Source organism: Artibeus jamaicensis, unplaced genomic scaffold, assembly GCF_021234435.1.
Source record: "Artibeus jamaicensis isolate MK-2021 breed Jamaican fruit bat unplaced genomic scaffold, CSHL_Jam_final contig_391, whole genome shotgun sequence".
In the NCBI taxonomy this organism is placed as follows: Eukaryota; Metazoa; Chordata; class Mammalia; order Chiroptera; family Phyllostomidae; genus Artibeus; species Artibeus jamaicensis.
This window is the reverse complement of record NW_026521814.1, coordinates 33121553-33143307: the sequence shown is the minus strand read 5'-3', so window position 1 is coordinate 33143307 and position 21755 is coordinate 33121553. Positions and strand designations below refer to the sequence as shown.

The following is a 21755-nucleotide window of genomic DNA, read 5'->3' as shown; positions in this document are numbered from 1 at the left end:
TTCCTTTCTATTCTTCCCTTCACTACCATTATTTGGGCCTTTATTACTTCTTACCTAGATCCTTGATACTCAAAGTTTGGTCCTCTATTAGCAGCATCTATATCACCTGGGATCATGTTAGAAGCAGAAGCTCAGGCTTCACCCTAGACTTACTGAGTCAGATCCCCAGGCCATTCATCCGCTCACTGAAGTTTCGGAAGCACTGGGCCAGACTACATTAGTGAACTCCCAGCTGGAATCCCTGACTCCAGTTCCCTCTCTTTAATCCACAAGCCACAATTACATGAATTTCCTTTTGATCACATCATTCTCTCTCAAACCCCTCTAATGAGTCTACATCTAACGAATAAAGTCCAAACCTTAGAAAGTAGGGCTCTCAGCCACCGACCCAATCTGTTTCCCCAGACTCGTGCACCCTATTTCACTAATACAGTCTATTAATACATGTCAGGCCAACGGGACTGGAGATGCAATGTATTAGGAGTGGAAAAGTACCCTAACCAAGAATCATTTAGCAAAAGCTGGTTCTATAACCTTGGGCAAAATGTTTGTCCTCTCAAACCTTAGACTGAAACTCTGCAAAACAAGAAAGTTACATCAACCCATTGTTTTTTAAAGCGTCTCCCCTGACACCAGAGCCACAGTAAGAAATGCATATGCACCCACTATTCACATCCATACACATGAGTACCGTTTCGACTGGAACAAAAGTTGCCAAAACATTTTCTATTCTTTTCTCACCCATTCCATTCCATTTTTTAAAATGTTGGGTGCTAGTTACCAAATTGATTTCATAACCCACTAATGGGTCAGAACCTGAGACTGAAAACCACTGTTAGCCCCCTAACCCTAACAATCCATGACTCTGGGATCCTCTTCCTTGAACTTGTCTTCTATTTCCCTGCTATGTACCTTTGGTGGAAACAATTCTCTCTCTAAAATCTTCCCCTATTTCAGCTTCTTTTTTTTAAGATTTTATTTATTTATTTTTAGAGAGAGGAGAAGAGAGGGAGAGAAACATCAATGTGTGGTCGCCTCTCATGTGCCCCCTACTGAGAACCTGGCCTGCAACCCAGGCAGGTGCCCTGAGTGGGAATTGAACCAGTGACCCTTTGGTTCACAGGCAGGCACTCAGTCCACTGAGCCACACCTATTTCAGCCAGGGTCTATTTCAGCTTCTTAAAATGCCATGCATTTTTAAAGTTCTGGCTTAATGAAACCACCTGAAATGAGAAAATATATTTTACTCCTTTATGCACCTACAATACCAGGTCTTATTTCTTATTTGGAATTATTCACCAATGTCCTGTATTGGCATGTACATCTTTTACCTTGTTTTCGGATGTAAGTGCCTTGAGAGCAGGACTCTGTCTTCTCTTTTTTCCCTCCTCAGGGCAGTGTCTGGTATGTCAATTACATAAGCCTGCAAATCTTTCTCACGGTATTTTTTTTCCTCCAACCATTCTTCTACTTAATAAACACCTTTAGTTTAGTTTTTTGGCTCTTCTGCTTTCTACCTATCAGGAACCTGCCTATCTTCACTTCTTTCCCTCAGTTTAGAAGCCACCAACCATCATTCTAACCACTGGACATTCTCTTCAATTCTCTTGCCAAACTGTCTTTTCTTCCCACTTATCTGGCAAAACCCTAACTCTGAATTAATCAAACTGTGGACTTTCTCCACTCCTCTGTTTGAATTGCTAAGCACTGCTATTTAAAAAAGTCCCATGATCATGCAGATAATTTAACGACTTTAATTCTCATTAGAATCTTTACATACTACTAGACTTTCTTGGTTTCCCTAGTTAGTTTCCTATACCATTCTCCACTAGCTATTAAAATTTCTTCACTCTCCTGAACCCCTCTGTCCTCAAGCCTTTTCCCCTTTGGCTTCAAGAGTAGATTGAGTTCCTTATTAAGAGTTCTCATAATATTCCTACTAACATGGCTATAGCCTTATCACTTTGCTTCTTACTGCCTATTTAAGTTCTTGTATCTGATGATGCTTTAAACACACTTAAAATAAGAAAAAACAACATATTCATTAGTAAAACTTAAGGACTTACTAAGTACTCAATAAATATTTCTTGAATAAATGAATACATAAATTATTAGTTAAATGAATGAGTACATATAATACAAATCTCATGGGGTTAGGTTAAGTGCCAATCAATTAATTAGTGGCAATAAAACCTTTGGGAATGAAAAGTATAAAAGACAAGTGGTTTCTAAAATTTATAATGTTGAATTACAGCTAGGTAAGAGTTTATTATTTTTTCTATTCTAATGACTGGAAAAATGGAAGCTAGTCTCATAGGTAATAGGATCTGACAGAGCAGGCAAAAGGGTAACTGATTAAGATCTAACAAAAGTAGTTTGCTAATTCTAGTGGAGAACTATAAATACAATGCAGACTTTATCAGAGGACACAGTAGTTTGCCCTGAAAAAGGTATTTATTTCATGATGGCCTACCTTCACTGCTTCCTTTTTAACTGGCTCATGCTTCTGGAGACACACCTACATGATGGCAATGACTGACAAGGTTGGGCTGCCCACAAAACAGCTAAACATTGCTCCATTCCTTGAGGGGCAACTTTTTGTTTTTAACTTTTCTCTAGAATGTCAGTGATAGCCATCTTATTTAGTATCTTGGGACTTTGCTTTGCACTGGCAGTCTGTTTCCAAATTCTCCTGTTGTGGGCAAGCCGGAGATCCTGACCCTCAGGGTACTCACCCGGACATTGTGAGGATGAAGCCCTCCTGGGTGCTGAGACATGTACTGGGCCAGGTCCGTGTGCTAGATGAAACAGCGGACAGACAGATGTTAGTGGTGTTTGGGCAACACCCAAAGCAGAGCACAGGTTTGACTGTCAGAAGCATTACGAAGCTCAGAATTTTTGAGAATAAGGTGCCAAAGCTACATAATCTGGTTTTCTGAGACCCCTCTGTTAAGGTCAAACACTGTGTCTTTCTAAATGGTTGCTCTTAGAAGGAAGCTTGTTTCTCAGCACAAAGAGATGCTCATCTTAAATGACTGTCACCAAACACGATGACAGAGGGATTTTTTACTCTTCTTGGAGGCAAGTCAAGTACACATACCTCATGATTTCTTTCTGTTAATATTTGAATAGTTTTTCCTCTCAAAAATGCAAAAATGAGTTATCCTTCAGTAAACTTGTATACAATTGTTAGAAACCTTGGGATTTATGTCAATGAAAAAATGTTGAGTTCTGCTCAGATAGTGATTAAAAATAGATTCCAAACAAGTGTAAAAGTTTTATTTAGGAGGCAAACTCAAAATTCTTATTTACTATTGCTGGTGAGGGGCAAAAGAGCAGATATAGTGGATAAAGAAGCAAGATTAAAGAATGAGCATAATAACAATAGGCTCTGTTAATCATAATAATGAAAATTTCCATGACACGTTCCACGTCGTAATGAAAATTTTATCATGCCATAAAATATTAACAGACTCATTATACAAGCACCAGGCTTTTCCCTCATGCTTTGTACAATGCTGGGGCAACTCACCATGTATTCAAAAACGAATGTCAGTGTCTCTTTGGTGTGGATTATGTCATGCAGGAGCACAATATTGGCATGTTTCAAACCCTTCAAAAGAGAGGCTAGACAAATGAAACAAAATGTTAATTCAGTCATTGATAATGAAAGCACTGCTTTAAAGATATCAAGCAGTATTTACTTTTTAAACATTTCAAATAAAGCATTATGGGTTTTCATTGCTGGAAAAATCTCTTGTGAAATAATATTTAAAATTACAAAGGACTTCATTATTCGTTAAATGGTGAGTCACTGCATTTGCATACCTTATTTTTTTAATAGGTTAGAGCAGTTGCAAAAAAATATGTTTCCATTTACCCAATCAATTTCATCAAAGCACTCAGAGCACTTTGCAAATGCTTTCCTCTGGGAATCTTATCATCTCTGCTTCAGAGTTACAGGAGAGGAGGCCTGGAGAGATAAAGGCCACGGGATGGGGGCGGGGGCAGGAAACCGAGTGCTCTGCCTTCTAGAGCAGGACTTTGCAACACGTGACCATTTTCTAAAATCCGAAATCCCACAGGAGCTCAGCAGGGCTGGTGGATGGGGTTGGTAGAAGACAGGGATAACAGCATGGGATGAAAAACTGTTAAAACATAATAAAGAGTGGAGGAGATTTTTACAAAAATACTTTATTTATTTATTGATATTTTTGAGGGAGAGAAGAGGGGGAAAGAGAGAGAAACATCTATTTGTTGGTCCACTTATTTATGCATTCTTGGTTGATTCTTGTATGTGCCCTGACCAGGGACCAACCCAAAACCTTGGTGTATCATGATGATGCTCTAACCAACTGAGCTACCCAGCCAGGGCCTGGAGGGGATTTCTTAAAGGGAGTATTACAAATTTCAGTGGAAAGGAGAAGATGCAAACTTGGGAGCCCAAAGGAGTAAGAGTGGGGAGGGTGTAGGACTGTCTCTTGCATCTTCAATAACAGGTTATTATTAGGTCGGTAAGAGCCTAAAAGGGGAGAAGTCTCCTCAAAAGGCTAGCAAGTGGCTGGCAGGGGGGTTAAAAGGCTGTCTTTGGGGGTTCCAGAGATAAGAAGACCAGAAGGGAAGAGAACAGAAAAGGAACAAAAAGAGGATGATGAATCTCTCAACTCAGGACATCCCTGTACAAAGAAATAGTGTTCTTAAGACTTAACGGAAAGGAAAAGTTAAAACTCAAATTGATGTTCTGTAAATTTAAAAACAAACTCAAATGCTCCCTTCAAATTTTGGCACAAAATTACTTCCTTCAGTAATCTTATCCATTGTAATCATCCTCTGTTGTTTTGCTCTCCTGACAGCTGTTCTCTCTTCTGGGGTGGAGGGCACCTCTGTTTTCCTCTGGGGAAGCAACCCCTACTCAGTCAATGCTCTTTCCGATGGGGCTGACCCCACCCCTACCCAGGACTGGGCATGTGACCAAGGCCTGTCCAATTAGAGCACAGTTTTGTTTTGTTTTGTTTTGTTTTGTTTGCCACAGTGATTGGTTCAGAGACAGGCACAAAACCCACTCCTGGGTGAACACTACTTTGCTGTTGCCATCAGGATAGAAGTGCTTTCTCCTCTACTCTGAGGGCTGGGCTTGTAGGATTTAGCCAGGAGCTGCTCTGGCCAGATTACTAACACCTGGGAATAAAGCTAGGCAAAGAAAATCAGGCATGGATTCTAGAGACATCATTTGTTCCCTGCTAGTTTGCCGTTATCAGATCTCTGAGCCAGCGAATTTCCTTCTTTACTCACCTTAGTTTGAGCTGGCAACCTGTTACCACCTAAGGAGCCCTATTTCACCCATTAACCCTGCTTATCTCTACTAATACTCTTAACTTAGTTTTTGCCCCTGAATCCTTATGCGCTAAATTTATTATTTTACTCTTACAAGTACATTGCTTTGAAAATGAAGTAAACAGTTTCATAGGCATCTGCTTAGTGTCCCTACCCCCAAACTGAAGGCTAAATGCAAATAGAGGGAGTGACTTTCTCTCTCTTTCAGATGCTGCCACACCACCTAGTACAGTGCTCAGCCAAGAGTAATCACTTAATTTATCAAATATATTTATTGAGTGTCTTAACAGAGAGCTGACTGTGGAGCCAGAAGGCTTAATGTGAATCCTGGCCCTGTCACTTTCTATCCAAGTGAGCTCCGGGCAGTATCTCAACCCAAGCCGCAGTTCACTCCTTGTGAAACAGAGATAATGCCCTTCCTGACTTGACTTGCATGCAGGGTTGACACGAGGATGGAACCAAATCCTATGCGTGGATCCCTGGCAAATGTCAAGCATCACACAGTTGCAAATTAGAATTAATACTTGCCACTATCAGATTGCTCTTTATTTCCATGTCTCGGGGAAGGGTCAAGTTAAGGAACATGTATAAAAGACCCATGGACAAGGACAATGGGGGAGGAGGTAGAATTGAATGTGGGGGAAGAGGGGTGGGCAGGGCAGGGGAGAGCAATGGGGCAAAATGGGGACAACTGTAATTGAACAACAATAAAAATTTTTTAATAAAAATAAGATAAAATAACCAAACAAGAAAAAAGAATTAATACTTGCCCTTCCCTTTTACCTTAAACCTCACTAAATCCCCATTCCCAGATCATTATCTTAAAATTTTATTTATACTAATTCATAATCCAGAGAACAATTTGATGGAGGGTTGGGTGAAAAGGAGAAGGGATGAAGGTGTGCCGACTGCCAGTTATAAAAACAGTCCTGGGGAAGTAAAGCACAGTAAATGGAACATAGTCAATAATACTGCAACAACCATGTATAGTGTTAGATATGGGTACTAAACTTACCCAAATTATCATTTTGTAAGTTATATAAATGTCTAATCACTATGCTGTACACTTGAAACTAATATAGTATTGTATATATTGTATTCAATTACAACTTAATTTTTTTTAAGTTTATGCACTTTGTGCTAGAGTTCTCAATACCTCCTATACTTACAATGACTTCTGACTTCAGTTAAACATTCATATGTTTTATGTGTATTTTTATTTGCAAATTATGTTAATTTTATCTCTCTCTTTCTATCCCCCACCCTCCACACACAATTACAAAACGTGTGCCAAAATTAGATTTTAAAAGAATATAGCTCTGGCTGGTGTAGCTCAGTGGATTCAGTGCCAGCCTGTGAACCAAAGGATCACTGGTTTGATTCCCAGTCAGGGCACATGCCTGGGTTGCGGGCCAGGTCCCCAGTGGGGAATGCAGGAGAGGCAACCATACATTGATGTTTCTCTTTCTTTTTTTCCTTCCCTACCCCTCTCTCTAAAAATAAATAAATAAAATCTTTAAAAAGGGATAGAGTAAAGCTGAAATTGCTAAGAATATTGTAAAGATATTTAGATTTATTTTAATATAAAATTTATTCTCAGTGAAATATATTAATAAAACTCCTGGTGCTTATTTTTTAAACTATGATTTGTATGGTTTAATGTGCTCTGACTGGACTCTCATTTGCTAAAAAGCTCAAAGAATAATACTCACTTAGGATAAGGCTCACTACTAACATTAGTGGGTATAATCTTTATTTCAGACAGTTTTCTTGATAATTTCTGCTCACTGGCTCTCGTCATATTGGCTTTCTACCTGTTCCCTGGACACTTTTGAACACATTTCCTCCCTGGGTCTTAGCACTTACCTTTGCCTCTGCATGCAACCCTCTTGTCTGAGCTCTCTGCGTGCTTCCTCCCCCACTTCTTCAGGTCTCTGCTTAAAGTCTTGGCTTCCCTGCCATCTCCCACCCCAGTGATCTCTATTCCTGCGCCCTGCTTTAGTCTTCTTCATACAGCTTGTCACCCCTGACATATTATAGCACTTATTACCCCTGACATATTATATATCTGTTCATTGTCTGTCTCCACCCTTAAGAATATAACTTCCATTAAGAGCAGGAACTGTTGTCTTTTGCTTATTGCTATATCTTCAGTGTCTAGAACAATGTCTGCTCTATTATAAGCATTTACTATCAAATTAGTGGGCACAGGTTGCCTAATATCATTTCTATACCTCTAATTGGTTGGTATAGGGTATTTCTGCTGAAGATGCTATTATCTCCTATTTCTTTTAGTTGTTATCCTCATTTTTATAAATGTGGTGTTTGTTATGGTCATATCTACAACTGCTGTTGTTTGACACCCCAGAACTACTGAATACATGAAACTGTGGCTTTTGATGGTGAATAGTAGAGAATTTACATGAAAGAGTAGATGGTGTTTAAAGCATTTATCTGATGGTGTGGGTGTGTTGTTTGGTCCAACTACCAGAGGGATCAAAAATGTCTATGGCTTCAGATGTGTGGGTCTCAAACCCAGAAAGAAAAGATATTGCTCCTAATTTCAAGTTTGTCTCGTAAACTTCACAGCAGGATGTGATGTGTTTGCAGGCTAATCAGCTGAGGGATGCAAAGCCAACTGAGAAGGGAAAGATCTTAAAATCAGAACATTCTGATTCCTGTAAAATTATTGCTTTTATAGTTCACATATTCTACATCTACTAATTTTCAGTTCTCTTCAAGGAAAAGACACAAAGATAAATTGGGGAGCCTTTAAAGCTCCAGACAAATGGAACCACAGTGGAATTCCTTTGAGTGCTTCCAAAATACTGTTATAATGATGATGATGATAACGATGATGATGATAGCTAACAACCCGGTGCCAGGCATTGTTGTAAGAATTCTATGTATATTAACTTGGTATGATCGTGAGAACACCCAGAAAAGCCAAAGACAAAACTTGAAGAAAACAACATAATCCCAAAGACCAAGAAAAATGACCCATGACTTAAAGTTATTAAGCTCGTTTTAAAAATGCAAAGTATTTCTTTATTTTAAATACCCAAAAAGATGTTTAATATGACTAACTGGTTTCATATTACATGGAATTTAACTTGATTCTCATATATGTTAAGATATTTACTAATTTAGAAAAATGTCACTTTCATCTTGTAATTATTTGAGAATATTTAATTTCTTGTTTTCATTAATTTCCTTGGTTTTTGTGGCTCAGTAAAATTTTATGAAAATTGATACTTTACAGGAGCCGTGGGTCATAAAAATTTGATGCTACTCTACTCTGTTCTGCTTTAGTTTAGACTCTAAAGGTTCTTGGGGGTGTCCAACATTTTGGCATCTCTGAGCCACACTGGAAGAAGAAGAGTTGTTTGGGCCACATGCTAAATACACAAACACGAACAAAAACTGATGGGCAAAAAACAGATTTTGAGTAAATTTTATGATTCTGTGTTGGGTCACATCCATAGTCATCCTGGGCCACATGCAGCCTACGGGCCATGGGTTGGACACCCCTGGTAGAAGGAAAGGTAAAAGGTGATGATGACCAGAAAGAACAAGGCTGGCTCTCAGAGTTCTAGGGCATAGCCCCATATAGTGAGAGCCTGGTAGTCAAAGCTCTTTCTAGGCCGTGAGCTCCTTGAAGGTATGGACTGTCCCTGTCCGTGTCTTTCATCTCCAGCACCTAGCACAGGCCTGGCATGTGGTGCTCACTAAGTGCTTGTGAATTCATGAAGACCAGACAGTTGTAATGAGTTTATGTGAGAGTCAGTAATGGAGCCAATTCCTACCCCAACCCCCACTGGGCATCGAATTAAGGGTCTGTAGTTCATGATGTTACATTTTCTCTGGTCTGGGTGTCACGAGTCAAGTCAGTGAGTTCAGTTATGAATTCCAAGAAAAGAAATCAGATAAATATTAAGGCAAATGTGAGATAAGTAGTTATTATCTGATTTCTTTGGAATTATAATTTTATCACATAGCATCACCCTGGCATCACTTTGTTTTATAGAAGTGTAACGGCGCACATGTAGATATGCTGTGTCTGTGATGTGATTTGATTGCGTTCAATGGAGAACTTCTTGTCAGCCTGGCCTGCTGCAACCTCTCTGTGTAACCAATGAGTCAGCGATTCTAACTGGTATTCCATACCTCACTGTATGACCTTAGGGAGGCTTCTTAGTCTATTTTTGGCCGTTTTCACATATATGGACTGGGAATAATTACTTTGTAATGTTTTCTACTAGAGAATGCTCTTAAAAGATTCTCAGCTAAAACTGTTTCTAATGTAAACACTGCAATTACTGGTGTTGTGCAATCCATGACAGAATCAGAATTGACAAATATACACTATTATATATTATTTTCTTTAAAATGTTTCATCTGCATTTTGCTTAACATTTATACATAACGTATCATAAAATAGATGTTTATGTTTACTGTTGCTAAAGAAGACATGTTCGAGTTAAGGAGTTCTTAATTTATCACAGTAAAATAGGAGTTTAAATAGCAGAGATTGGATTCTGCTACCTAACAACTCTGATCTCTAGTTCTGAGATCTCAGACAAGTTACCTAAATTCTCTGAGGTTTAGATACCTTCATTTCTACTGCAGAAACAACACACTTTACCTCCTTGGGTTGCTGTAAGGGTTTTAAAACAAGATAATGTATGTGCAGGGGAGGTTATGGCTGCTTCCTAAACAAATCCTGTGAACAAGCTGAATGTCCTGGGTTTAAACCAAAAGTTTCTAATGTTATAGGAAGAAATTTAAAATAATGTGCATTATTATGATGTTGAGACACAGCCCTGGCTGTTGTAGCTCAGCGGATTGAGTACAAGCCTGAGAACCAAAGGACTGTGGTTCAATTCCCAGTCAGGACACATGCCTGGATTGCAGACCAGTTCCCAGCAGGGGACGCACGAGAGTCAACCATACATTGATATTTCTCTCCCTCTCTCCTTCCCTTCCCCTCTAAAGATAAATAAATTACATTTAAAAAATAAAAACAAAATTAAAAAAAGATCTTGAGAAACAGTTCATAAAACTAGGGAACATATTCTTATGTAAAAACTTAAAATACTAGTCTATTCAAATAAAAGTGTTTTCCTCTAGTTGTAAAAACAAACATTTTAAATATAAAATTGTAAAGTGAGTTATGAGAGATTGTCTAAGTTGCTATGAAGGTAGCTAATCTTTTTAATTAACAAAAGAATGAAGGTAGAGGGCATACCTATGGTGTGCACTGCTAAGTATCTAGTAGCTGGCAGAGTACCTGGACATAGTAGGTGCTCAATAAATATTTGCAGAATGACTGCATGGAGCACATAAATTTTTGAACCAGAGATTTGGTTTGAATTATAGCTATATATTAGAACAAAAAAAGATGATGATCTATTTTCAAAGATTGTTAAGGGAATTTTGAAAGGGGTAGTAACATAAAAATTATCTGGCATAGGTATTAAAATATGTGTCCCTTAGTGCTGTTCATACTTTTGCTAATTTCATAACATTACATGTTAAGATCAAATAGTATTCCAAATGACTAGATTAATAAACTGCCACATGTATTCTACTTATGTAGAGACTGTACATATAGTAACATTCTACTCAATAAATCTTTGGCTGATATATCATAGTCCAGCCAAAATGTTCAAGAAAAGTAATTCCTTCTTCAAGGCTTTTTAAAGAAGTCTGCATTACTCGCTCAGTTTTTCTGCACATGGCTTTCAGTTGCCTTTTTAGCTAGTGACCCTGGATTCTAACTAATGAATTCCATCTGTTCTTATTCTGCTTTCCAGCCCTTCTCATTTAACCTCCTGTCTCCCTGGCCTCACATCCTTAACGTTCTTTTGAGAAAAGTGGGACAGTGCAAAAGTTTTCAAACGAGGTCTCACATCTTCTGGAGAGAAGAGGACTGCTCTAACAAGGGCTCCCCACTTTTACACTGCTGGAAAAAGAAACATTCATCATCAGAAATTAGATGCCTAACAACCTCTAATGTGTCAAAAATCCTTTTGTGGTTTTTAATATTACAAAGCAAAGCATTCAGTAAGGTAAGTCCATAAAGGAAAGCAAGGAAGTCCACCGTTGAATACTAACTGTAATTGCAAACACCTGTGATGGAGAGCCAAGTCCTGGTAAATGTGCAGTAAAAGAAACATTTAGCATACAGAACAATACTGATCCAACTTTTCCGAACCCCGCTAAGAACCGTCTGTTAGCAAAACCAGTAAAAGGTTTTGTCAAATATCAACCCCCAAATATTGGCTGTGGGCAAAATCTGAGTAAGGCAAACCTGAAGCAATAGACAAGTGCATAAAGTAAACACCATAAAGAATGAGGTGACCTGGGGACTTTTATTACATTCAGAAATACTCCTTAACCTATATACATCTCTGTCTAAATTTGGTCATTCTTTAATGATGACCAATAACAAGTACATTAGTAAATGTACCTTTCATTATATTAAACACTTAAAACCATGCTTTTCTCTAGAATGCACCTGATCCTACCAGGCTGAATCCCCAGCTAACTTGATAGCCATTTGGCCCTTCTACTTACATTCAAAATAACACATTTCCCAGGGGGCTCTGAAAGACTGTTGAAAATGGCATCAAATTCAGTTATAAACTCATTTTCTGAATTGCTTTTTCCATGCCTGTTTGCATAACCCTTTCTTCCAAGCTCTGTCCAAAATCTACTGACTCCATTAGCCACGCTGATGCTAACTGGTTCCCATCTTAGTTTATGTCTTTTTTACCTCCATAATAACACTGGTTGTAACTGGAACCATCTGCTCTGGTACATCTGAAAATGATATAGAGCAAAGATCAGGCTTTTTCTTCTCATCCATCACAACACCCAGCAATAGGCCTTGCATACGGGATGTGTGCAGAAAGAAGGGACAAGAAAAGGAAGTGGTTAAACAGGGAGAAAGTAAGGCCAGGGAAGAGCCATTTCTCTAGGTTTTTGATGAAATGAACAACAATCCTATTATCACTTTGTCTCAAATGGGTCACGGTAAAAGGTTAATAAATGGAATTTTTAATGATTTATTTTCACTATAGTGGCTTCTTGATGGTGGACAAGTCATCACTAAAGGGAGGGAACAAAAATGGAATAAATAACGGCCAGCACTTGTTGAATTCTGAAAATGGATTCTGAGATCAGTACTTTTTTAAAATAAAGATTCTATTTATTTATTTATTTATTTTTAGAGAGATGGGAAGGGAGGGAGAAAGAGAAGGAGAGAAACATCTATTGGTTGTCTCTCATGTGCCCCAACCAGGGACCGGCCTGTAACCTAGTCATGTGCCCTGACTGGGAATCAAACCAGTGACCTTTTGCTTTTCGGGACAGTGCTCAATCAACCGAGTCACACCAGTCAGGGTTGATTAGTACTTCAAAGCATATTCTCATTTAATCCTCATAACAACTCAAAGAAATAGATACCAGAGAAAGAGAAATTATCCTCTTTCTGCAATAAACTGAGTCTTAAATAGGTAACCTACTCACAGTCATGCCACTGGTCATTGGTAGGTCTAAGATCCAAACCCAAGTCCAGCCACACCCACCTGCGGTGCTGCCCAGGGCATACAGAAAACCCAGGCACAACACTAAAAACACATGCCTTCCCAAAGAGTTTTTCAAATGCTATCCAAACAACTTATTTTCAAGTAAATTGCTTACTCATGATTTGCAGGATTATAGTATTTATTTTATCTTTTATATGGATTTTTCTGGGTTTACATAGATGTAGCTTTTGCTGTTAGTGTGCAGCCAAATACACAGAGGTACTTAGTAAATACTTGTTGAGTTCATGGGCTTGGTCAACTAATATAATACTTTTGAGTCTGATTTCCCTCAAGAATAAGTAGTAAAATGATAGTGTAAATATGAAAACTGGTATAAAGAATAAAATTGCAATTAGAATATTAATCCTAAAAATATCAAAAGCTAGATGCTGAATAGGTAGATTCAATGCATTTTTCCCCCCAACCAAGGAATTAAAGCAGATCTTTTGGGTCCATTTTACTGTTCTTACCTTCCCGGATAGCAGTAAATGGGACTCCCTCCTCTTCATTCATACTGATGACTTTTAAAGCCACCAGTTGCCTGTTTATTCTAGAAGAATAGGCAAAAAGTCACACATTAGGATGATGCATAGCAGTTTAACAAAAAGAACTTTTCCTTCAAAATATATTCTAGAATATGAATCAAAATAAAGTTTTAAAAGTCATACATATATATACCAAAACCTTTTTTCTCTTTACCTAAGTGATCCATGTTCATTACTTAAAAATTTGAAGAACACAGAAATCAGAGAACTCCTCCCAACTGAATCCATCCTCATAATATTTTGATGTATCTTGTTCCTTGTACTTCTCTTTGTGCACTTATCTGAGCCATCCTTATTTTTCATCTGAATTATCGTAGTGACCTCCTAACAGTCTTTCTGCTTGTACACTGGTACCCCTACAGGCCTCTGGAGAACCCCAGGGCCTCCTTCTAAAGTGAAAGTCAAAACAAGTCACTTCTCTGCTCAAAACAAACCACTATCACTCTGAATAAAAGCCAGATTCTTGTGGCCTCCTAGGTGCTACCTGATCTGCCTAATCCCACCATTATCTCTCTCCCTCTCTTCATCTCCTCCTACTCTCTATTTATTTATTGTTTTGTTTGCTGATATACGTAAGCTAAGCACCAGAGAACAGAGAAGATTTTAATGAGAGTATAAATACATTATTTTTAATACAGTGAGGTTCAGATCATATCTTGTCATCTTATGAATAAACTATTTTCCTCCATTTAACTTACTGTCATTCATTCTTGTATTATGTGATATTTAATAATGACATGATATTATCACATATGCAAAAATGTGTTTAGACAACTCCAAATACCTTTAAATTATTTCTAACTTTTTTGACTTACAAAAATACAGTGATGATCATATCTGTAGATCAATCTTTTCGCACAGCCCCTGTTATTTTCTTAGGGTAGTGGAGTAATTCCTAAGTCAAACAGTATGCTGCACATGTGTTTTTATTGTTTTAATAGCATGTTTCCAAATTATGCCACAGAGTGATCACACCATGAACTGGTCGTGAAAGTGGCCATTCCAACACTCCCTCACCAACACTGGGCAGAGTTGTTGGTTTTTCCTTAAGATTTCATGTTTTAGAACAGCCTTTGATTTATGGAAAAATTGAGAAGATAGTACAGGAATTCCCATACACCTCACAATCAATGTCTTTTTATTGTTAACATCGTATATAGTATGTTACATTTGTTATAATTAATGAGCCAATGTTGATACATTATTATTAATTAAAGCCCATAGTTTATTATAAATTCTTTAATTTTTGCAGTACAACTGTATTGTTTATTGTGGGTTGCATTGAAATAGGTAAAATTTGATGAGAATGTAGCATAATATATAGGAAAATCCATAAAACTACCATACCTATGCATTTTTCCCAATAAACTTATTTAATAAAGATTTTTAAAATTCCTAATGGACAAAAATATCCTCTACTGTCAGTTATAACAGAAAAAATAGAAATATCAGAAATGTCCAACAGCAGATGATAGTTTAAAAATCTGTCACACGGCCCTGACTGGTGAGGCTCACTGGGCTGAGCAATTCCTAGTCAGGGCACATGCCTGAGCCCTGGCTGGGGGCCTGCAAGAGGCCACTGATCCATGTTTCTCTCCCTCTATATCTCTCTCCCTTCCGCTGTCTAAAAATAAATTAATTAAATTTTTAAAAAATTGTCAGACATCAAAACAAGAAATATTTTGCATTCATAACAGAAGCTTATGTCTAGAAGCATGCAGGAAAAAAAAACAGAAAAAAAATCACTATACAATAGATAATAGAATAGAAAACAGCAAGCCTACCCTGTTTGTAACTTTAAATACAATTGACCCTTGAACAATGCAGGCATTAGGGGCACCCACCCTCTATCCCCCAAACAGTCAAAAATCCTCATATAACTTTTGACTCCCCTAAAACTTAACTACTAATAGCCTGTTGTTGATGGAAGACTTACCAATAACATAAAACAGTCAATGAACACATATTTTGTATGTTTTATGTACTATATAATGTATTCATACAGTAAAGTAAGCTAGAGAAAGCAAATGTTACTAAGAAAATCATAAGGAAGAGAAAATACATTTACAGTTTTCATGGGGAAAAAAACCCTGTATAATTGGACCCATGTTGCTCAGATCAACTGTACACCGTGTGCATGTGGAAGACAGAATGCACACATGTAATTGATGTATGAAAGTTATAGATTACAGATGTTTTTAAGTTTTAAAAATCCATTGACTATTATATATTACCTTTTCTTTTTTATTTGTATGGCATTTATGAATTATCAGTCTTATTTCAAAATGTTTTCTTACAATGACTAATTTTTCTTTTTATCTCTTTTAAAGTAGCTATTAGTAGATGTGTAGATTTATGAAATCAATTTATCTTAGTCTTTTCTTAAATTGAGATACCATTGGCATACAGTGTCGTGTAAGTTAAAGGTATACAATGTGTTGATTTGATACATTTATGTATTGCAATATGATTACCAGGATTTCTTTAGTTTTTGCCTAATGTCCTTTTCCTGTCTGGGATCCCATCCAGAATACCATGTTACCTCTAGTTGTCACGTCTCTTTCAGCTCCTCTAGGCTGTGACAGTTTTCCAGATGTTCCTTACTTCTGATAACCTTGACAGTTTTGAGGAGTACTGGTCAAGAATTATATATGATACTTCTCTGTTGGAATTTTTCTTATGACTGCACTGGGGTTACAGGTTTTGAGGAAGTAGAGTACCATTTCCATTACACCATGGTAAGGGTACCTAACATCATCATTTATGACTTTTGATGTTGGCCTTAATCACCTGGCTGAGGGTGTGTTTATCAGGTTTCCTCCCTGTGGTTATCCCACCCCCCACACTGCACTTACAGAAGAACCTCACACTGGGTAGCTCACACTTATGGAGTGGGGAGTTATACTCCATCTCCTTGAGGGTGGGTTATCTACACAATGATTTGGAATTCTGCATGGGAAAGGTGTCTCTTCTCTCTCAATTGTTAATTTATTGAACCATTTATTTATATCAGTGTGGACTCATAGATATTTCTTTTATACTTTGAGTTATAATCCAACACTGCAGTACCAAGTAGTTTATCTTGTGGCTCAAACTTTTCTACCTTTGTCCTCTGGGAGCTTTTTCAGTTGGTTCCTGTGTCCCTTTGACATACCCCCCTTAAACATGGGATAGGTTTTCTGGAGCATGCTTTTATCTTCATTCTTGGGGCCTATTTATAGGTAAAAAGGATCATCACATTTTAATTTCTATTTCTTTACTTTTGGAACTGAATTTTTAGAAATATATTGCTCTTTCCTTTTCTTTTGTGATTTGCCTATTCACCCACCTTTTAATGAAAGTATTTTGTATATCCTTTTCACCAGTTTTTTTGTGCCTTAGCATGTCTTTGAACTTCTGAACTTTAACAACTTTATGATAGTCACCATTTTCCAAAATGTTTCATTCAGAGCATAGCTCTGTGAAAGTCTCCCCACCCCTCTAAAAAAGGTTTTTGGTCAAATATGTTTAGAAATTGCTTTATGCTTTTTAAATTTTCTTAATCTTTCTTAGATAGTACTGGTATTCGTTAACATTTTAAAGATGTCGGTAGCACCTACAATGAAGGATCACATTTAATTTTGTTCTAGCATTCCTTTGTCAATTTGACAATGGTGATTGCTTCAGTGAAACCTCTATTAAGGTGTCTCAGAATTGAGGCTCCCTAGAACATACTCCAATAAATGGGGCACCACGGACCCTTTCAATCTTCTCTTAAGGGTCTGACTTAAGTGTTGTGTGGAGACAGACCTTTCCCAACCCAAAGGTCACATAGAATTCTCTTATCTATTCTTTTGGTTCCTAGATTTTTTTTCCCATTTAACTCTTTAATCCCAGGACTAAGAAATTTATATGGCATATTTTTACCTTTTCCAAGTTAACAATTGTCCCATCTCCACTTATTGGACTGTCCTCTTTTCCTCGCTGATTTGACATGCCATCATGATTATATATTACCTCTTGCAAATACTTGGATTTGTGACTGTTTTTAGATATTTTAAAATCACATTTCTTTAATCTGTCTTTTAAATTTTTTTTATTGACTTGAGAGAGAGAGAGGTTTGTTTTTCCACTTACTTATGCATTCATTGGTTCGATTCTTGTATGTGGCCTGACCAGGATGGAACCTGCAACCTTAGTGTTTTGGGATGATGCTCTAACCAACTGAACTACCTGGACAGGGCCAATCTGTCTTTTCTTATACTTGTGTTACAGTATTTTAATTATTGTAGCTTTCAGACACATTTACAATACATTAAGACTGTAAATTAGAGAATCATTGACATCTTTGTGCTATTAGATGTTTGTTCTAATCCTGGAATGGTCTACAAGACCCTGTATATGCCCTTACTGCAAGTGCATCTCTTCCCCATCCCCATCCGCTCCCAGGGCCAGGTCCGCTCCTGCCTTAGGGATTTCTTACATGCTGCTCCCTCTGCCTGAGACTCTCGTCCACTACACATGTGCACAGCTCACGCCTCCCATGGCAGGGTCTCTGCTCAAGTGTTCCCTTCTCAGTGAAGCTTCCTCTCATCACTCTATTTAAAATGCCAATCCACCACCCCACGTTGGCACCCCCTCGCCCTCTCCCAAGCACTTCTCACTCTTCAACAAACTCAGCGTTTTACTACTTTATTTGTTGCCTATCACACCCACTGGAATGTACACTCCATAACAGAAAATATTTTGTCTCTTATTTTCAGGTGAATCCTTATGGCTAAAATAGTGTCTGGTACACAGCAGGAGCTTAAAAATATTAGTAGACTGAATGAGCGCTGGTATGAAAAAAAAAGTGAATGCCTTTCTGGCTTTTTCTTCATGTGTTCTATGTCCCATAATAAATCTTGGATAAATCCTGCCCATGTGTTGACGCTAATGATTTTTGTCTTTGCTGTTGTGAGAGTAATTTCTCTTACTATATTTTCTCTTAAATGGTTGTTGCTAATACATAAAGACAACTTTTGAGAAGTATCTTTTTATTTTGCAACTGATCTTACTGTTTATCACACTACTTTTAATAGTTTCTTAGATGATTATCTTGGGTTTTTAGATAGACAGTTCTATAATCCACAAAGGTGATATACATTCTTTTTCCCTCATTGCATCAGCTAGAATATTAACAATAATATTTAACTATAAAAGATAATGGGCATTCTTGCCCTATCTCTAACTTAATGGTGATATCTCTGGTATTTAACAACAAAAAAAGTGTGGACTGTTGATTTGGAAATTTCTATGTCATACTGATAAAGTACCATCTAATTCCTGTTTTGCTCAGAGTGGTAAAAACTAGTAATTGATGCTGAATTTATCAAATGTCTTTTTTGGCATCTATCTCTATGATATTTTTAAACTTGTTTTTAAATAATAAATATAATGGGTGGCTTTGTGAATAAAGTGAAAAGTTTTAGTGATCTTTCTTTCCTCACCTCAGTATCAACCACTAGAAGTATCTACTTTTAATAATATCTTGGGGATTTTTCCAGAGTCCACTATGCACATACCAATTTATACATGTATAGTAAGTACATTTGGGTGTTTTTTCTAAATGAGATCATAGAGTACATATTGTTCTGTAATTTGTTTCTTGTCTCTTAAAATATTGGACATCTTTTTGTATTAGTAGATCTCTCTTATACTTTAGGTGGCTGCATATTATTTCTTTGTATGGTGATCATTTGGACAGTCCTTTATTAATGGATATTTGTGGTCATATTTTTACTTTTTAAAAAATAAATCTTGCTTCAGTGAATGCACTTTACATATATGTTTGTGCACTTGGACAAGTATTTCTAATGTATTTTTCACCCTATTATTAAGCTGAGTCCTCTGAAGGAAATCTTACATTCTCAGTTCCTAAGATAGGAAACACACAAATCCTGTTTTTTACATAATGTGTTTAAAATATTTCCCTGAAGTCCTGTTTTAACAATTAAAATTATAAGACAAGTACTAAGATAAATGATAAATGTTTTGCCTTGTATTATGAATATTAAATAAGTTTAATTAACCCTTAACCACTATTGAGCCATTATTTTCAAGCCTGAAGTAACATAAAGAAAGCAGAACTCCAACTTTTTTTTTTAACTAAAAAGCAGTGGAGTTCATGGATCTTTCATATGGTTAACAAAGTTTATTGTTAGCCAAAATGGGCACTTGGTTTTAGGATTAGCAATATTTTTATTCTTCAGCCACTTTGTCTATAAGTGTAGAAAATCCAGAATTAACTATTTTTTGCACATACCCTACTTTGTAGAAATCAACTTCAGTTTCTTCTGTGAAGGCAAAGAGGCAGAATGAGGGAGCAAACTCAAGGTTGCAAACATTTCTCATGTTTTAGGGAGGGATAGGAAAGACACTTTATTTAGAGACATCTTACCAACTGCACTTCCCATCAGGCAAAGAGCAGTAATTGTTCTTTGGTTCAGTAGTAGAGAAAGTCTACTTTGAATTGAATAAAAAAGAAGAAAAGTGATAGACATCTCAGTGGGCTGCTTTTAATTGGGTCAGGAAAAGTTTGTTTTTCTTCCAAGGCTATTTAAATTATCACGTCTCTCTCTATTGACTGTGGTGTCCTGCACAGGTCCTGAACTTCTGCTATGTGTCACCTGGCTTTACAATGTCAAATCAGGGGGATAGGATCCTTGCCTCCAAAGACTCCCCCACCTATGCATCACTTACCTGCTAATCCCTTTGTAAACTGTAGCATAAGAGCCTTCACCCAGCTTTTCCAAGTTCAAGTATGACGAGGCTGCCCCAAAAGGGAGGCTCTTCCTCTGCTTAAGAGGAACAGGTAGGGGTGAGAGGTTGGGAGAAAAAGAAAGAGGGCCTTTTAATTATTTGCCAGAGTGTACTTGGAAAGGTCTGCTTAGTAATTGCCCTGGAAACAGGGCCAGCCTTGCTAGACAAACACACATTAAATCCTTGTTGATCAGCATCAGCTGCTCACTCACCCACTGTAAGCCCTGCCTCAGATCTTCTTCCTGAAAAGAATCACTGTTACTTCGTGGCCTTTTACTCTTGAACTTCCGGGCACTGACAGCCTGAAGTCCCCTGGGGTGAAATGAAGTCATGGAACAAGATGCTTCTTTTAGGTCTGTTAGCTAGAGGGGAAAAAAAAAAAGAAAGTGCAGAAATAAAATTTATGCAAAGTCAAGACTTAGTGGCTGGCATAAACCATTTTTCCTTTTGTTGCCTTATTTTTATTTTCAAATGTTTTCTATGCTTCTGCACTCCCCAAAGTCACTTTTCCTGAAAGTAGATCACTTTAGAAAAAAATTTTAATGATATCAGTAGTTGAAACACTATATTCTTTCTTCACCTAAAAATATGTCTTTAAAACTTAGGTTAACCCAAATTTCTTTGATGGATAGCTTCCAACTTTTCTCTGTGTAACTCACACTTTTTCTTCATGCCCCCTTAATTTGTCATTTAGGGGAATAATTTTCTAGTTTGGCATTGCTAATAAACATGAACTAATTATTGAAAATGTGAATCCATGGCATGCAATACTGCAGCTTGCTTTTTAAGATTCAGCTTCGTAGTTAGTATTGGAGAGATTTCAAGAGAAAAACTACTTTCTCGACTTCAAGTCAATTGAGTTTCAGGCAGCCCAAAACATAGGATTATTATTCCCTTTTGGTTTACAAAAAAAGATGATAATCCCAAATTTGATAACAATAGCCATAAATTCTCTGTGACTTTAATAGCATTTTCTTTTTTATTGGTTTAGACCTACTGCAGAAAAATCAGACCCCGTTACAGAAAGGGAGCCTCCGAACTCCTCGGCATATGAATAGAGAAAGATGCTGCTCCTGGGATGCAAATACCTCGATCGCAGCCTCCATCGTCACAGGCGCACTCCTCTGACAGCTGTGCGCATCGCCTCCCTCCCAACAGCGATGGCAGCTGCATCCAGGCTGGAGAGTCTTTGCACACAGCTCTTGACCCATAATCTTCCAGGCTCAAGGAGAAAGCTCGCACTTGAGCCTCTCCCTCTCTGCCTCTCCTGTCCTCGTTCACTCCCTTTTTGCCAGAGGTCAGTAAGGCTAGAGCTTTCGTATGACTCACATGAGGGCTCTGCTGGAGCAGCCTCATGACTTCAGCAGTTTTTCCTTATCGGTACAAGAAAGCATACGTTGGAAAGTCGGCTGCCTGCACTCGTATGGACGGCTAGTACTGGCTAGAATGAAACTTGGCACGGTTTAGGTTCATATTCCAGCCACGAGTTAGTTCTATTTAGTTC

At 37.6% G+C, this 21755-nt stretch overlaps 1 protein-coding gene across 1 annotated transcript in view; it reads right to left on the bottom strand.

The window, feature by feature from the left end:
* Window positions 1-21462, bottom strand: part of CDK15 (cyclin dependent kinase 15) — a 78956-nt gene extending 57494 nt beyond the window's left edge. The window contains exons 1-6 of the mRNA XM_037153464.2: window positions 21340-21462; window positions 20464-20613; window positions 20192-20286; window positions 13397-13476; window positions 3533-3627; window positions 2736-2798 (exon numbers count right to left, since the gene is read on the bottom strand). Of these exons, the coding sequence (XP_037009359.2) occupies window positions 2736-2798; window positions 3533-3627; window positions 13397-13476; window positions 20192-20286; window positions 20464-20613; window positions 21340-21462 (606 nt within the window). The remainder of the gene's footprint in view (window positions 1-2735; window positions 2799-3532; window positions 3628-13396; window positions 13477-20191; window positions 20287-20463; window positions 20614-21339) is intronic.
* Window positions 21463-21755: the final 293 nt, after the last annotated feature.